Genomic DNA, 12,510 nt, shown 5'->3' with positions numbered 1-12,510 from the left:
GCTAGCCCAATCACTTCCTTGGAATTCCTTGGAGGGGTTGGTTTTTTCCATGAATAAAATCCGAATTAAGATAATAACTATCCCACAAGGTTTAGAGTTAGCAGTGCAAAAACACATACAAAGTTGCTTTGTAAGCCAATGTACTATTTTAAATGTTAAGAGTGTTAAGAATATGATGATATTTCCAACCCAAATTCCTCCATTTACATTTGAGCTTCTGGCATAGTCTTTGCACAAGAGAAGTTCACAGCAACATCTGGGTGTTATTTTTACAGGTGGTGAGGATTTTTATTACTTATTTCCTATGTTTCTCTTGATAACATGGGGCTGGGGGAGAGCTAAAATGTATACCCATTTTATAAATTGAAATATGTAAGTAAATCACTGCCATTTATAAGTGTGTGGACTGACTTACGTTTATACCATTATGAAACACTGAAGCCCCCAAACTTGCAAGAAGGGGCTTGCAAACATAACAATTTAATCCACCGTAAGCCAATGAGACAATAAGACCAATTTAAAATAAGCAAGTAGAATAGAAAATTTAACACACTGAAGTGTTGACAAAGCAAGTCACTCTCATACCCATTAGCCATGTGACATAAGTCACTAAACTTTATCTCCGTTTTCTTGCTGGTAACACGAGGGGTGGGATTAGGTTACCTCCAAGGTTCTCACGTTTTGTGATTTTATAAGAAGTCAGATGAAGTATTTTTATTTTCAGTAACACTGTCTCCTCCTCAGGTGGCCAAAGGACGGTGACCGAAGGCATTCCAGAAAATAGGAGACGGTGGCAGCACGAAGTGCCAGGAGCTTTAATGAGCGCTTTGGCTGCAGCACGTCTAACAAGTAGCTCGTTTTCTGCCCACGAAGGCGAATTGGGTATGCAGTTTATTTTTAAGAACATAACCAGTCCCCTGAGGAATTTTGTCAGAGACCTGTAAATGCGGAAAGGGGATAAAAATACCTTCAGCCTGGAGAGAGAACTGGAAAGGGCTGAGCCTCTTCGGAAGCTGATTCGCTTTGTCCAAGCCTGTTCGAGATGCCACTAACAAACCTCGAGCTTCCCAGAAGAGTGGGGTAATTTTCTTTAATAGGATCAGTTGACAACTGATGAAAATAAGTAGGGCAAGTGGCTTTGTAGAAGGTAAGCAGGTACTACTTAGCTCTACCTGACGGTATATTTCTGACAGCTATTCAACAGACTCAAATTACTATTCCATAGGCAGTGAAAATACATCATCGTAGAGTTTCTTGGTTTGGGGGAGGGTTGTTTTTTTTTTTTTTGTCTCTGACTTTTAGCAAGATGATGCTTGTGTTTACTTTATGGGAAGCCAGCCATCCTTTTCAAAAGTTTGAGGGAACTCACGTCACAGGGGGAGTTGGTCTTCGGAAGGTGCAGGTGTGCCCTGCTACAAGGAAGGTTGCCGTAGGCAGGCAGGGATAGAAAAGGAGCAGCTGCACAGGTGCGCGCTTAGGGACCCGTGTTTCAGGAACGCAAGATTGAGGCGACAAGGAGGCAGAGATACAACCTAGGTGTAACGGAGGCTGATAAGTACTTACAAAGTAAAGGAACAATACAAAAATATGTCCCACCCTGAGGATAATGTAACAGAAGTGCCTGACGATTGCCCCAGAGTGAGTCTGCCAGCCTGTGAAGCCTAAACTTCACAATCGTGAAATCTTTGTGAAAGTTGCGTCTTCCAAGAATGTCCAGAAGAATGAATGTATGGGGTGGGGAGGACTTGCGGATACACAGGCCTGTGGCAGACACTAAGAAAACCGGTTGGACTGAGATCTAGGAGCAGGAGAGGGGGCCAGAGTCCCTGAGCAGACGAAGTCCTTTGAAACCCTTCGGTCTTATGACTTCTATCAGTTATCACGCTGTTGCTGAAAAATTAAGAGGAGAGAGAGGGAGAAAGGTAGAAACTGCCCTTGAGACTCTCTTTCCAGTACCTTCAAATTACAAAAAGCAGTGTATTGTCTTTACTCCTTTCCCTTCTGTCCTGAGATGAAAGCCTTGTCCCTAAGGATGGGGCTGGAGGCGGTAAGGAGGAAGCTTTGGGCTGACTGTGCTTGGTCCGGAAGCCAAGGGCTGGGATCCCAGGCCAGGTTATCAAGACACTGAGGTGGGGACATACTTGGTGGCTATGATGTTTCTTCTTGCGTTTGTCCCTGTGATTCTTGGAGAGAGTCATAGAAAACTCTTCATTTGGTCTGTCATGCCAGATTAACTCATTCATGAGCTTGCTGTATTTTTACATGGATGGCTTTACATTGGGCATATATGAGCAACTTATCTGTCAAGTGAGATTGGAAATAGGAATTTGCCTCCACAGGTGCGTTCAAAGCAGAGTGCAGATGTTTTCTTTTACAGCCTGCCCCGGTGCTGACACCCCTCCCGCCCCAGCTGAGCTCCGCCTCTAACTGTGGTTGGCCTCTTGACTTCCTGTCCCTGGTCATCTTTTCTTACTTTAGCTCTACCCTTTGCATCCCTGCCGGATAATCCTCCTAAAACGGACCAAATCTCTTTTCAGCTTAAAATCCTGCAAAAGATGCCCTCTTACCCTCAGGATAAAATCAGTCTCTCTGCAGACTCTGAGCACCTTGAAGATTGGCGTGGCCCCTCGCAATGCCAGGCTTGCTAGCATTTCTCCACCAGCAGATAGTCCTCCCTCGGATTAGAATGCCTGCCTCTTTTTGCCAGGATAATTGCTCCTGCAAGATTTCCCTCTGACAAGCCTCCTCCCATTTCTGTCACTATGTGTCATGGTGGGTGGTGAGGTGGTGAAGGGCAGGTACTCTTCTCTCCCTGCTTTTCCCTGTACTACCCGACGGGGCTTTGTAAATGGGTCTGGAATGACATCGATCCTTAAGTGTTCTTTTGCACGAGTGAGTGGAAGACCCTGTAACTATATTAATATGCTTCTCTTTAATCCAAAAAATTCTAGGAAGTCCTCAAGTTTGTCTACTCTCTCCCTGCCTTTTCTGTTAGCTGCTTCTGACAATTTCATATTCAGTCTCACACTCAAACTCATTCATGCTCCAATATTTGTTAAATGCATGAAATAGTGACATTTTATCACTATATTTATCATTTAAATTCATGTCATAAAAAGATGCAGTAGTGAGTTTATTTCAATTTTTAGTGATTGCTATGAAAAACCTGGATCTCAGACTCTTGCCTGTGTCCCCACTGATGGGGAGCCTCAGTTTTAAATGATTAAGAAAGATCTGAGCATGTTTCCCTTGCATCCTCTAGGTTTGGCTTTGCTGCTTAATACCCCACAAGACATTGTAATTCTCTGATCATAAAAATAAGCTTCACTTTAATTTCTGATTCTTATTATCTTTCTTCCCCATTAGACTGTAAGCTTACGAGAGCTTTGTCTTGATTACCACCCTTTCGTCTCTCTCTCCCTAGTGCCTAGAACTTAGCAGGTGGCCACTGTTTTTATGAATGAACATAAAACCATAGCACGTTTTTAGTATTACTTTATGCAGAGGCATGTGATTACCAATATTCGTATTGCCATCAAGTTGGTAAGGGAAATTATAATGTGAAAAATAATTCTTATGACTGTGTAGAGTTTTCATGAAGACTTCCTGTGTGTGTAAGTTTTAATAACTTTGATTGCAAGTATAATAGACACAGTTTATAAAGGCTTTCAAGGATTAGCTATGGTCATACATTTAAGCATTATTCATATGTCCTTCATCACTGTTTAGCTTAAACTTCCAACTCCTTGAAAATAAATTGCTTTCATGCTTCGAGCCCTGCATTCCATTAAAAAGTGAAACTTTATCAACTACCTATTTAATTTATCCTAACTTTAAGTTTAAAATAGCAAGACTTTGTAAAATCCTTTTCAATGACTTAAACTAGTAAAAGCTACACTCTTGAGATAAGGACAAGTATTTTTTTTTAATGTGTGCATAATTAATTCAGGTCAATAATTTTGTTTATAGTTTAACCACTCCAAGGGGATCCTTGGTGGGAAGGTAACCTCCATTTTCTTGTGTAAGTTTTCAGGCCACATAGTTGCCCTGGTTATGCACATCCAGATAACAGCTGATTTACATTTCTATAGTTAGCTATTCATTCTTTCTTCTATCCTGTTAAACAAAAAAATAAAAGCCTCCTAAAATTGTCTTCCTAAAACAAGAAAACAAAAACTATGATTCCCACACCAAGTGGAATACTCAGGCTGCTATTAATTAGCCAGACTACCTCATAGATGAGATATATCAATCAATTCATTTATTTTATAATGCACTGTAGGAAATAATATAGGCTATGATTTGGGATGACACATATTGATTAAAAATAGGTAAATATTTAAGTACAGCGTGGTAAAATTTCGTCTTGTAGGTATGTGCATGAATAGTCAGTTTACCAAAAAACAAAAAATAGCCACACTTTGTTTTTAATTGCATCTTTGGAGAAAAGTTCCTATTTCTAATCCCACTTGTTAGCAGAGGGTAGGGATTTTTTTTCCTGGAGACTAATGTGAAACACGGTTTAGCCCCCTAGGAACCAGATGGTTGCAGAGTGCATGTGGGCAAGGCAGATTCTGGTAGGTTACCAAAATGAGCATAGTCCTTCACTCTTCCCTGTATCCCTTTGCAATATGACTTCGTAGCTCCTCCACCATTAAAAGGCTTTTTCCCCCTCCCCTTGAATCTCAACTGGCCTTTGTGATTTGTGTGCATGAGGAGGATGGAATTGAAGCAGTGGTGTGCCAAATCTGAGTATTTAAGGAGCTTTTGCTTTTTTTTTTTTTTTTGGAAACCTGTTTCTCTCTCAACTAGCTCCATTTGGCCCTGCTGTGAGAGACCACGTGGACAATAGAGACAAGCCATCCCAAGAGGCCACAGTAGGCCAGCCAGCCTCCAGCTGGCCTGGCAAGTGACTGCACGTGCATGACTGGGTCCAACCGAGACAGGAAGAGCCAGCCAGCTAAGCCCAGCCCAAACTGCCTAATGGCAGAATAGTGACCTCAATAAATGGTTACTGTTTTAAACCACTAAGCTATGTGGTGGTTTATTCTGGAAAAGCTAACTAATATAGACATGTGTAGCAAAATTCCCAAAGTGGGAGTCAAAAGTAGGCTAGACATAGACTATGTAGACATAGTTTTAAAGCCAACTTCAGAAGCCAGCATTATTAATTCTTTTGTGAACTCTTTTAGTTTTTGAGATTTTAAGAAAATCTGTCTCGACGTCGCTCTTGACTGCACCAAGGTTGAAGTTATGTAGGAAAAAACCAGACATATTCTCTGTTTTAATGGAAACAATTCACAGGCTTTACCTTCATGGTTGATGTCCAGTACAGGATTTGGGGTATATACCCCTCATCATGTGTATAGGCTGGGAGGCTTTAATCTCTCTGTTATTTCTTTAACAGTGGGAACATTAGAACAATGGCTTCCTAAAGAAGATGAGGGGAATATGGAAATGGCCTCTGGCATTGAAGTAGATGAGGAACAACCAAGATCTGACGATGATGATACGTAAGTAGGTCCTGTCCAGATACTTGAATGGAGCACTGGTAGAGAGTTAAAATGCTGTTGCTGAGATATGGACAATAGTCTTAGACCTAGCTGAGGAGACCAAGTTTTACTCACACAAGGGTTTGTTTCTGGGCTCACTTTTCTTTCCCAATGGCATTGTTTCCTACCTCTGCATGAGTGATATGCTGTCCTAAATTACTGTGCCTTTACCATATCTTTTGGTATCTGGTAGGGCTAGTCCCATACCTGCTTCTCGCCTCCGTATCTTTTTCTTCAAAATTATCTTAGCTGTTGTTGCCCTTTACTTACCACATACATCTTTGCATTTTCTTGTAAAGGGTCATGAAAAACTTTGTTAGGATTTTGAGAATGACATTACATTTGTTGATTAATTTATAGGATTTGCCATCTTTATGATCATAAATCTGAACATCCATGAATATAGTATAGCTCTGTTTCTCTTTATGTCTTTTAAAATATCCTTCAGCATTTTTGTAATTTTATTCACAATAGAGATACCACTTAACTTGGTTGTTGTTGCTATTGTCATTATTGATGGGGTTGTTTTTCTTTTACTGTGTTTCAACTTGGCGACTACTGGCATATAGAACACTATTGATGTTGTATCCTGTAACCTGACTGAAGTCTTTTATTAGTTCTAAAATTTGGAGTCCTTTGAATTTTAAAAATTTTATAATTTACTTTTTAAATAGGTAATATACTCACATGGCTTCAAATTCAGAAGTTACCCTCTTTTCATAGTCTTCTTGCTATCTCTTTACCTCAGCCACACAATTCCCCTTCCCAGAGTCAACCAATCGAATATGCCTCTTATGCACACTTCTCCTGAGGAATTCCATTAAACTGTAAGCCAATATGTAGATCTTGTGTATGTGTGTGTTCTTTTTCTTTTTTTATAGAAACAGTTTCATAGCGTACATGCTATCCTGCAACTTCCTTTTATCACTTACCACTGTAGCCTGAATACCTATCATAATATACAAATAGTAGTATACATGCAGTTTAAATTCCCAGGAAAGCCAAGTATTAGGTCGAAGAGTTTTTACGTTTGTAACTGGATATTGTCAAGTTATCCTTCACAGAGGTTACACCTATGAACGCTTCCATTGACTGAGTATGGAAGTGCCTGTCTTCTTGCACATTTTCTTGCTTAGTGTGTTACCAAACATGGATCGTTGCACAATTGATTGGTTCAAAATGATGTTTCAGGTTAGTTTTAATTAGCATTTCTTTTTTGAATAAGGTTGTCTTTCCATATGCTTAAGAACCATCTTTATTTCCTCATTGGGGACAATTTATTCATAGCCTTAGCCATTTAAAAAATTAGGCTACTAACATTGTATTGATTTGGGGAACCTTTTGCATTTTAGGGAAATTGATCTTTTATCTATAATATGACTCTAGAATATTTTCCCCAGTTTTTTGTTTGCCTTTTGATTTTATTTATCGTGGCTTGTGCCATGTAGAAATTTCTCATTTTTATCTAGTTAGGTTTACCGATTATAAGAAATGATGTCAGGATTTTTTTTTAGTACTTTTATGATTTAATTTTTATTTAGTTAAATAATTTATTCCTCTTGAATTGCACTCATATTAAAATGCAAAGTGTGACTCCAACTTTACTTTTTTCCAAATAACTCCTTACTTATTCCAACACCATTTATTGAAAATCTTCATTTTTGCTACCCATTTGAAATGCCATTTCTATGATATGCTACATTTTTTTTTTTTTTTTTAAAGATTTTATTTATTCATTTGAGACACAGAGATACAGAGAGAGAGAGCGAGCATGAGCAGGGAGAGAGGCAGAGGGAGAGGGAGAAGCAGGCTCCCCGCTGAGCCAGGAGCCCGACGCGGGGCTCGATCCCAGGATCCTGGGATCATGACCCGAGCCGAAGGCAGACGCTTAACCATCTGAGCCACCCAGGCGCCCCGATATGCTACATTTTTATATGTACTTGCATCCAATTCTTATTCTTTTTGGGGTAATTACTGTATTATAAACATATTGTTTATAATATGAATTATTATTTTGGAGGGCTAGTTCCCTTAAATGCTTTCCTTTTTCAGTATTTTTCTATCTAGTCTTGCTTGTTTATTTTTCCATATGAACATTAGAATCAACCTGCCTAGGTTGATTCTAGGATAAAGGAGGGAAGGAAGGAAGGGAGGAGAGAATTTTCTCAGGCTGCTTCCTGTCAGTAGAATTTTGGAGTCCAGCAGTCTCTTTTCAATTGGGATTGTCCGTGTCCCTTTTGGTCCAAGCTGGCTATGTTTCTGCATATATATTTCTTTCGAAAATCTTGTAGGTCTCTGCAAATCTTACTGGGATTCACTTTATTAGACAAAAACCAGATCCACAAATCTTTTTTAGACAAGTGCTTCTCTGTCTTGAGCTTTTGCTTAGATTCTGAGGGACAACACCCTTAAACTCCCTGGAAACCCTATTGTTTGATAATAATTTTGACATTCATCCACATTGTCCTATGTATCGATAGGTCATTCCTTTTTATCGCTATGTAGTATTCCTTATATAGATATACCACAGTTTATTTACATATTCACCTATTGATTGATGTTTGGATTGTTTCTAGTTTTTGGCTATTATAAATAAAGCTGCTATGAATATTTATGTACATGTCTTTGTGTGGACAGAAATTTCATTTCTCATGAGTAAAACCATAGGAGTAGAACGACTGAGTTGTGTGGCAGGTGAATGTTTAGCTTTTAAAAAAACTGCCAAGCTATTTCCCAAAGTGGTTGTGCCATTTTATATCCCCATGAACAGTGTCTAAGTGTTCTAGTTGCTCTACATATTTACCAACACTTGGTATGGTCAATTTAAAAAAGTTTAGCCAATCTAATGGGTGTGTGTGGTGTCTTGGTAGTTTTTGAGTCATAGGCATTATTTATATATCCTTGCTACCAGTTCTCTGTTAGATATCTCTATTTTGTCAATATTTTCTCACTGTCTGGGTTTTCTTATTCATTTTCTTAATGGTATGAGTCAAAATTTGAAGTTTCTGACTAATGCATTTTTTACTCACCTTCTAAAATTGGAAATTCCAATTTACTTGCACTTTGGACAGAGACTATCATCTGAATTTTAGTGATTTAAAAAAGTTTATTGGGACTCCCTTTGCTATTCAGTACAGTGTCAATTTTATGATTGTTACACATGTACGTGAAAATATGCATATTCTTACTATTCTGGGGGTATGTATGTTCTATATAATTATCAAGCTTAAAACATTTTTTTGTTAAACTGCTCTATAGCTTTTTTTTCCCCTTTATCACTTCTGGATGGAAGTACATTAAGATCTTCAACTGTGTTTGTGGCTTTGATTATTTCTTCTCATATTTCTATTTCCTTTTGATGTACTTGAAATAAGTAGAAGCCAAGTTCTAATTTATAATTGTTATATCAGTTTGGTAGAGTATCTCTCCCTTTTTACATTATGTATTGTAATTTTTGTCCCTATTAAAGCTGTTTGCCTTAAATTCTTTTTTGTTGGGATACTGACATTGCTATTCCAACTTTTCAGTTATTTTATTTTTTAGTATTTTGCTGATATGTATTTATTTTATTTTCATCATTTCTGTGTAGTTTCATTATAATGTGTTTCTTATAAAATGCATGTAGCTGGTTGATATGCTTCTTGTCCTATAATAACCTCTGCCTCCTAATTAGTTTAGTATAATAAAAGTCATTAGAATTAGTGACATATTTGGGCTTTATGTTTAGCTTGATTTTGTGTTCTCTGTTTGCTTTCATTTGTCATTTCCTTCCCCTCTTCTTTTCTAACCTTTTGTTACATTAACAAACTTTTCTGTATTACTCTAGTCTTCTCACTACTAGTTTTGAAGATACAGATTATATTTCTATTCTTTTAATAGTTTGTTTTTATGTACTTCCTATGGATTGTTCTAACAAATTCAGAAGTTGTTCAGTGTTCTTTTTTCCCTCCCAAATATGACAAACACATCTAACCACTAAAACCCTTCCATCCTGATATTGTTATCTAGAGTCATAATTTTACTTTAAAAACATTTTTTATTGTGGAAAACTTCAAACATAGTAAAAGTAGAGAGCACAGCACAACAAACCCTCATGCATCCATCATACAGCTTAACAATGATCAGCATTGTTCTTTACTGACCACCCTGCCCCTATACCTTTTTTTAAGGTTTGGAACATTCTAAGTCTGAGACATCAAATCATGTAATCCAATTTTAACTTTAAAAAAATAATAAAAAATATGTATTATTTTATATATATATATAAGTCTATAAGTCTATAAGTATATATAAGTATATAAGTATATATAAGTATATAATATATAGTATATATATATTAGTGTATATGTATACTATATGTATATACTATATATGTACTATATATAGTATATATATAATATATATAGTGTATATAGTATATAAGTAATATATTTATTACTTAGTATATATAGTATATATATAGTATATAAGTAATATAATATATATATAATATATAATATATAAGTCTGAGACATCAAATCATGTAATCCAATTTTAACTTTAAAAAAATACTAAAAAATATATATTATTTTATATATATATAATATGTATATATTCTCAAACTTAACTCAATTTGCTATTGTAGTTTATCATTTTCTGAACTTGCTATAGTTTTTTCCTAGTCTATGCTTTTCCTCTGGTTTCAGTTTTCTTGCTGTTGTATATCCTCTAATAATTCTTTAAGATAGGTCAGTGGCTGGTAAACACTCTTATTGTTTGCATATCCAAAATTGTTTTATTGTTTTAATTGTAATTTAGTTGGGTATACAATTTTGACAATGATTTTTCTCCTGATCTTTATTACTGTTGATGAGAAAAATGCTGTTTTCCCTCTATAGATATGCTAACTTTCTCCCCAGCACATCCATAATGTTCTTTTTATCTTTATTTTCTTACGTTTCACTGTTGTATGTATGTCTGGGTCTGGACTTCTCTTTTATCCTGCTTGGCTCACTTTCTTCTGAGAACCCATGACTGTCTTTAGTTCTGGAAAATTTTTACCCATTATTTTTCCAAGTGTTGCTTTTCTTATTCTGTCCATTTTGGTCCTCCAAATAGATATGTTTTGGAGCTTCTCAATCTGTCCCCAATAACAACTAATTGTACTTTCATATTTTTTATTCATCTCTTTGTTCCATTCTAGGTGAATTCTTGAATACTATTTTCAAACCTATCTGGGTATCATCTATTAAGTTTTTAATTTAAATGATTATGTATCTCCTGTCTAAGATTTATATTTGTTCATATTTTTATATGTTCTTGTTTCAGTATTGCATAATTATTTCCCCTAATTTGAAGACATTTTAAAATGGATGCTGTTTTTTAATTTACCTTTTTGAGCATACTTACTTTAAGAGTGTTATCAAAATCCTCCATAAAAATAATTCCATCTAGACTTAGTTTCTGGTCCAACTTAAAAAAAAATTTCTTTTTGCCTATCCTTCTCTTATCATCAGATTTATTCACATGTTTTGGAATTTTAGTTTACAGGATCATTTTGTTTTAGAAGTTTCATGTTTTGTTTTTAAATTTCCTTCCTTCCCTTTCTGTCTCTGTGCACCTCCTGCATATCTGTCAGATTTTGCTTTCTTCGGTGTGTTCTCCTCCATTCTTGCTAGCTGGAGCCATTGAAGAGTTACACTTCAGTGCAAGGGTGATCTAGAAAAAAATCTCAGTAATATGGCTTGTCTGTTTTGGCCCAATCTCTAGGAGAAGAATTCTTCCTGAGAAATTTATAACCATAGATTTGCCTTCACTTGGGTTTAGAATTTACAACACTTGGATGGTCTGGAAACATGTATATTGATAAATCAACATTAAAATTGATAGTAAGAAATCATAATACTCTGGGATCTCTAGAAGAAATAAATATGAAACATCCTGGAGGGATATAACCTCAATCCAGGCTACACTGAATTTTCTCACTAAGGCACTGCTGAACATGAGTTCACAACTAAAAATAGAATCCACTATGAGAGATAGCAAGCACAACAAATAGCTGAATTAGACCATAAAGAACTTCAGATAATACAATTATCCTATGAATATTTAATGTTTATATAATAATTTAAATTGTACATTTAAAATTATTTAATCAAAGTAAAGAATGGAAACATAAGAAAAAAGCAGATCTATCAGAAAGGAGCAGGAAGATCTGGTAATTAACCAAATAGAACTTAAAAAAGTGAAAAAAATCTACTAATAGAAATCAAATGACAGTTTAAAAACAGAATAGGTACAGTTGTTGAGGGAATTAATAACTGCAAGTAGACCTGAAGTAAAAAATGATATTAAATGTGAAAGAGGAGTTAAGAGTCATGAAGGTCCAACATACATCTACAAGGAGTTCCAGAAGAAGAGAATTGGAGAAAAGCAATATTCAAAGCAATTATAGCTGTGAACTTTTTATAATCATTGAAAGCCATAAATTGTGGCATCTCGGAAGTAAAACAATAACCAAGTAGGAACGATGAAAATAAATTCACACCTAGACACATCATACTTTAAACTACAGAGGAATGAAGGCAAAGGGATGATCTCATGTAAGCACATACCTCAAGAATGATAGCTTAACAAATTGGGAGCTCTAATTGCTGGTCCACCCCAAATTTATGATCTCCAATTTTAGTGAGGTCCTCTGTGGTATCTGGCAATCCTATGCCTGGTTTGCTTCCTTCCAAACCCTCTACCCTGCATACTCACCCCCATCCACCTCACTCTTGTCATGTGACCATGCCTCCTTCACAGAGATAGTATGTGGTTTGTAAGTGGAATGGTTTTGTCTAGTTCCATAACTTCTCTCTATCCACATGAGTCCTCATTGCCTTCTCTTTCCCTGTCTTCCTTCTCAGACAAAAAACCATCTCCCTTTCTGCTGAAAGCACATCCTGGCACAGGTACTCTGAATCCCAGCCTTTCT

General features: G+C 36.4%; 1 protein-coding gene across 1 annotated transcript in view; it reads left to right on the top strand.

Annotated features, from left to right (window-relative positions):
* NEK5 (NIMA related kinase 5) overlaps positions 1 to 12,510 on the top strand; it is a 55,177-nt gene that overhangs the window by 40,938 nt on the left and 1,729 nt on the right. Inside the window, exons 22-23 of the mRNA XM_032403093.1 lie at positions 745 to 882; positions 5,408 to 5,513. Of these exons, the coding sequence (XP_032258984.1) occupies positions 745 to 882; positions 5,408 to 5,513 (244 nt within the window). The remainder of the gene's footprint in view (positions 1 to 744; positions 883 to 5,407; positions 5,514 to 12,510) is intronic.

This window comes from Phoca vitulina, unplaced genomic scaffold (genome assembly GCF_004348235.1).
Source record: "Phoca vitulina isolate PV1807 unplaced genomic scaffold, GSC_HSeal_1.0 scaffold5, whole genome shotgun sequence".
NCBI classification, from domain to species: domain Eukaryota; kingdom Metazoa; phylum Chordata; class Mammalia; order Carnivora; family Phocidae; genus Phoca; species Phoca vitulina.
This window is presented reverse-complemented; position numbering and strand designations above follow the sequence as displayed.